The 6,297-nt window shown below is 38.9% G+C and overlaps 1 protein-coding gene across 1 annotated transcript; it reads left to right on the top strand.

The window, feature by feature from the left end:
- Positions 1-1,739: 1,739 nt before the first annotated feature.
- On the top strand, positions 1,740-5,951 carry LOC124384229. Its single transcript, XM_046846917.1, has 2 exons — positions 1,740-1,781; positions 1,900-5,951. The coding sequence occupies exon 2, from the start codon at positions 1,917-1,919 to the stop codon at positions 3,393-3,395; it is 1,479 nt and encodes a 492-aa protein (XP_046702873.1). The 5' UTR covers positions 1,740-1,781; positions 1,900-1,916; the 3' UTR covers positions 3,396-5,951.
- The last annotated feature ends 346 nt before the right edge of the window (positions 5,952-6,297 follow it).

Genomic DNA, 6,297 nt, shown 5'->3' with positions numbered 1-6,297 from the left:
TCTAGATCAGTCAGGTTTCTGGCCTGTCGCTGAGAAACACAGAGTTTGAGCTCCCTCCAAAGATTCTCTATTGGGTTTAGGTCTGGAGACTGGCTAGGCCACGCCAGAACCTTAATATGCTTCTTACAGAGCCACTCCTTGGTTATCCTGGCTGTGTGCTTCGGGTCATTGTCATGTTGGAAGACCCAGCCTCGACCCATCTTCAATGCTCTAACTGAGGGAAGGAGGTTGTTCCCCAAAATCTCGCAATACATGGCCCCGGTCATCCTCTCCTTAATACAGTGCAGTCGCCCTGTCCCATGTGCAGAAAAACACCCCCAAAGCATGATGCTACCACCCCCATGCTTCACAGTAGGAATGGTGTTCTTGGGATGGTACTCATCATTCTTCTTCCTCCAAACACGTTTAGTGGAATTATGACCCAAAAGTTCTATTTTGGTCTCATCTGACCACATGACTTTCTCCCATGACTCCTCTGGATCATCCAAATGGTCATTGGCAAACTTAAGACATGCCTGGACATGTGCTGGTTTAAGCAGGGGAACCTTCCGTGCCATGCATGATTTCAAACCATGACGTCTTAGTGTATTACCAACAGTAACCTTGGAAACGGTGGTCCCAGCTCTTTTCAGGTCATTGACCAGCTCCTCCCGTGTAGTTCTGGGCTGATTTCTCACCTTCCTTAGGATCATTAAACCCAACGAGGTGAGATCTTGCATGGAGCCCCAGTCCGAGGGAGATTGACAGTCATGTTTAGCTTCTTCCATTTTCTAATGATTGCTCCAACAGTGGACCTTTTTCACCAAGCTGGTTGGCAATTTCCCCGTAGCCCTTTCCAGCCTTGTGGAGGTGTACAATTTTGTCTCTAGTGTCTTTGGACAGCTCTTTGGTCTTGGCCATGTTAGTAGTTGGATTCTTACTGATTGTATGGGGTGGACAGGTGTCTTTATGCAGCTAACGACCTCAAACAGGTGCATCTAATTTAGGATAATAAATGTAGTGGAGGTGGACATTTTAAAGGCAGACTAACAGGTCTTTGAGGGTCAGAATTCTAGCTGATAGACAGGTGTTCAAATACTTATTTGCAGCTGTATCATACAAATAAATAGTTAAAAATCATACATTGTGATTTCTGGATTTTTTTAGATTATGTCTCTCACAGTGGACATGCACCTCGATGACAATTTCAGACCCTCCATGATTTCTAAGTGGGAGAACTTGCAAAATAGCTGGGTGTTCAAATACTTATTTTCCTCACTATATATATATATATATATATATATATATATATATATATATATATATATATATATATATATATATATATTGTATTTCAGTTTAATAAATAATAATAGTAATTAATAAAATAGTAAATTAAGTCATAAATAATGTTCGGTTTATAAACAAGAAAACTTTAAAGAATTTACATTTGTCTAGTAGATTTGTATTTAACAGTCAGAGGAAGCTGCTTAACAGAATCTCTTACAACTTATAAATACACTGGTGTTGTTGCATTCTTTGGTTCAAATATGGCTCTTAAATTGTTGTTAGATTTTTATCAGTCCTGAATACTTTTAATTATGCACAAATGTATCTTTGAAAACTCACATACAAGCAAAATAAGACATTTTGTGTTAACTTGTGTACAATATTCTGTCTATAAACCTAGTTTACAGACTTAACTGAAGCCTTATTTCATAACTTTTTAAGTATATATTTTTTTCCTTTTTTCCAGTTTTACCACCATCTGACTGCTTTACACAGTATAAGGTTCAAACAAGGTAATCCGTATCAAATTAAAATTATTTATTTGATATTTCAAACACACAACACATAAAACACTACAAACAGCAATTATATATAAATATATATAATCATCATTGTCTATTTTGTTTTCAGAGTTTCGATCATTAATAATGACAGCAAAAACAGAATCAACCCTCAAGTTTGTCTCCTGGAACACAAATGGTCTCAAATCAAACAATAAGTTTTCCACCTTGTTGAAAATTCTTAGTGACATCCAGGCTGATGTTGCCTTTATACAAGAGACACATGTTGGGCCAGATTGTTATAAAAAAATCTTGAAAAATCATGAAGGCTGGAACGTCTTTTTCACTGTGCACAGCTCTAAAACAAAAGGAGTCGCAATACTGATAAAAAAAACTGTAAAAAAATTTAAGTACATATGCCACGATGAGGACTGCAATGGAAGTTACATTGTGCTTTTCTGTCATCTGTTTGGTGAACTTCACACCCTTGTTAATGTGTACAATCATAAGGCAGACAAATTTTTCTTGGCTAAATTGAAAGACTATCTGGTGGAAACAGCTGAGGGTGTTCTAGTGGTTGGAGGTGATTTCAACACGGTTTTACATCCCAGCTTCGATCGGAAATCTTCAAGTTCTCAAGCAAGACATTCACCATTTAGAGAATTTCTTGAATTGTTCATTGTTTCTCTCAATCTCAGAGACACTTGGTCATACTTACGACCGACTGATTGGGACTATACACGACGTCAGAACAACAGTTTCTCCAGGATAGACATGTTTTTGCTTCCAGAACACAGAATGGAACGTGTGCGTACTATCACTGTAAAGCGCAATATCACTGAACAGCCAAGTTTTTCTGATCATTTTCCTCTTGTACTAGATCTTACAGTTCGGCACGATACTGAAGAAATACTTCCGAAAGTTGCCTCAGTGTGGTGTAAGCCTTATGAACCTGACAACAGACCAGGAAAGATTAGTGGCGCAGAAATAGTGAGTGTCATTAAGTCATTGACGGAATCAGAAAAGCTGCCACTTAATGGAAAGGATGTGAAAAAGTTTAAAAAACAGTGTTGTCAACAGAGTGAGGTCTTAAAATATGAATATAATTCAATGATGGAGAACAAAATGAAATATGATCATTCAGAAAACAGACACATCTGTAATATTCAGAGTTTGATATTATCACAAATTTTGGCAAGGCGCCTCAGTGCATTTAATTCTTTCAAGGGCAAGAAAAAAATGGACCATAATAAATGTTCTTATGTAAAATTTCAGAAAGGCCAACAGAAAATCAAATGGTCTTTCCTTGAGCACATTGTTAAGAGACTACATCCTGAGTTTGCCAAACATGCCCTACCCCCAGATTTCAGATTTCTGAATTTCCTTCTTCCGAAAGACCCAATCTCTTCTGAGTTTAGACTTTTGGAGTCTGGGTATCCACTCACTAATGCAATCATTAGGCTGGCTCTGAAAGAGCTGAAAGTGCTAGTTTCAATTAATTTTTGTAAGGGAACTGTTTGCTATGAAAGACAGGTGCTGTGCATACATACAGAACTAAATTCTGATTTTCAGAATTTTTTCATGACCTGTATCCAAGAAGAATCAGGACTTAAAATAAGCTTTTAAACATTGAAGAGTCTGCCACAGATAAAGACCATCATTAAATCTTTATTTCTTACATACAAAGTGATCTTCAGTTATGTTACTTCAAAAGATCAATTCTGTTTACTTTACATCTGTTTTACTAATTGGGATTGTTTATTTCAATATCAATAGTTTTGATGGCTAACGTGATTGCAAATGTGCAAACAGACAGTAAATAAAATGCCATTTGTCAATTTATTTTGAGCAAGGCTTATTGTTTATTTGAATAGTCAAACACCATTTCTTAAATAACATTTTTCTTAACAATGGAAAAAATGTATCCTAATACATGCTTAAAAACAAACTGATGTATCTCATTTTTATATATACTAATAATCTCACAAGCTTAATTTCTTTGACAAAATATGGCAAACATAGATTTTTGCTATTTATTCTAGTCATAGTTTTATTATCTTGTCTTTTACATCTTCATATCTATAACAACATGTACAGTATATTACAGTTTTATGTCCTCTGTTATCTACATTAAAAAAATGTTTGCTCTTTTTGTTTTACACCTTCAATGTACTCATTGCAAATATTAAATGTATCTTGTCTAATGCAGTCAGTGATTCCATGCTTTACATCAGTAAAATGACTACAAGAACAATGAAATTTCTTGTCATCTGCTGTGATCTTCTCATGCTACCCATTGTAATTGCTTGAAAGCTATCTTTGTGTGACTTTAAGTGTAGAATGAGTGCCCTGTAGGTGAATAAAATGTTTCAATATTCTGGAATAAACAAAAACATATGCTGTTTTTTCTTTAAAGGTAAAAAGGAACAAACCCTCAATAATCTGGAATGTCCATTAGTAAGATGCAGTCTGACTCATGACTCATGAGTCAATTGCCAGCCTGGTGCGGCCTTCCAATCCAAATACCACAATAAGCACCACCCTATTGCTTGCTTGCTTTCTGCCATGGTCCAGCCTGAGTCCGACAAGGCGGCCTCTCAAGCCACTTTTAATGCCAAGCTACAGCCTGAGGCCGTCAGGGTAGCCTGCAATGCCACGGTTCACACCACGCTGCAGCCCTAGGCAGACGGGGCAGCATCCCAAGACACAGTTCCAGTCATGCTCCTCCCCCAGCCTCCCACACTATGCGCACCCCATGCTTGAGCCTGAGGCTGACAGGGCGGCCTCCCACGCCATGCTGCACTTAAGCCTGAGGTCGACAGGATGGCTTTTCATGCCACACCACACACTGCACTCAAGGTCAGGGCAAACCGGGCTGCCTCCCATGTCACATTTCCAGGCCCGTCCAGGCAATTCCAAGCCATAGGCCCATGAGGGGTTCTCTGACCATGACCAAACCATGTCAGGGGGCAACACAAAGGTCAACAGGACAGATAATGCCTGCCACCAGGACCAGGTGTTCAGATGGGCAGAACAGGGGACAGACCACCGAGGGGAGACATTGTAAAACAGCACTCCACAATGAGTGCCTTTTGGAGTGGGTGGTTGTCAGGGTTTACCAACTTCATTTTGTTTGTGGCACCAGCTATGGCATCCCCTCACTCCATGGCCCGGTCAAGCCAGGGGACAACAGCCTTTCCATCCTGCTCGTCATGCTCATGGCACAGTTTGGCAATATGACCTCCATCCAGCAATATGTCATCAGAGAGCTGGGTCCAGCGACCTTAACAAAGACAATGCCTGCCTCCAGGAAAAGGATTTCGAACGGATATTTGATCCAAATGAGTCAGACTACTGAGGAGAGACCTTGTAAAAAAACAGGTAGAGTGCCTTTGGGGGGAGGGGTGGTTATGTCAGGGATTCCCACCTTTGTTTTTTTTGGCAGCAAGAAGCACACAATAAAATGCATGCTGGCTGCATGGTTTGTTTTAGGTTTCATGAGCTTTTGTTTTGTTTCTGTCTCACATATCTTCTTTTGATTCATTCGTCATGTCCCGACATTGGTCCTTATATTAACATATCATTAGTTCACAGGTGTGCCCTTTTTCTGTGTTTGATTAATATTTGTACAAATACCTCTTTGGATTCACGAAGTAACTCGACTCCCTTGTAATGATTACACAGCTGTTTATGTTCCACAGTTCATGTGCATGGTTTCACAATTTTGCATCTAGTTTCAGTTTTACCCCTTTACACCTTTACCCCTTTACACCTTGCCTGTTTCACGTTTACATTTTTGTACTTATTTTTAAACTCAATGATTCGGAATATCTGCTTATTTATTTAATAATCACCTATCTGTACTTGCATCCTCTGTTTCGCTGTAAATTTGCTCAGCAAAAAATTATGTGTATTCTATTAAAAAAAAAACACATATTAGTTTCAATGATCTGTATTCATTGTGGGCTCTCTGTCTATAACTATAATGGTCATGCTATAACATAGTGAAATTTTTTTCTAATTATGTGTATTTAGATTATTTCCAGATTTCATGTAATTATTAGGTGTAGAAACCAAATAAAATGAGTCACCTGAATGACTATACCTAGTTCCCAGTTCCCTAATAAATAAATCTACACTGGTCCGCAAGATTACAAACTTAATACAAATATATCTCTTGAATTCTACAAGGCAAACTTGGAAGGTGCTAATTTAAGTGTTTCAGGAACAGGTAGGTCTTCAATTGTCACTTGAAGATAGTCAGGGACTCTGCTGTAAGGACATCTAGGGGAAGTTTATTCCACCACCTCGGTGCCAGAACAGAGAAGAGCCTTGAAGTATACGTACCTCTCATTCTGAGAGAAGGTGGTACCAGTCGAACAGTGCTGGAGGATCTCAGACAGCGTGGTGCAGTGTGAGATGTAATGAGGTCACTGAGGTAAGATGGCGCTGGTCCATTTTTGGCCTTGTAGGCAAGCATCAGTGTTTTGAATCTGATACGTGCAGCTACTGGAAGCCAGTAAAGGGA

The sequence above is a fragment of the Silurus meridionalis genome, chromosome 4 (assembly GCF_014805685.1).
Source record: "Silurus meridionalis isolate SWU-2019-XX chromosome 4, ASM1480568v1, whole genome shotgun sequence".
Lineage (NCBI taxonomy): Eukaryota > Metazoa > Chordata > Actinopteri > Siluriformes > Siluridae > Silurus > Silurus meridionalis.
The sequence above is the reverse complement of the archived record's forward strand: the minus strand, read 5'-3'. Positions and strand labels throughout refer to the sequence as shown.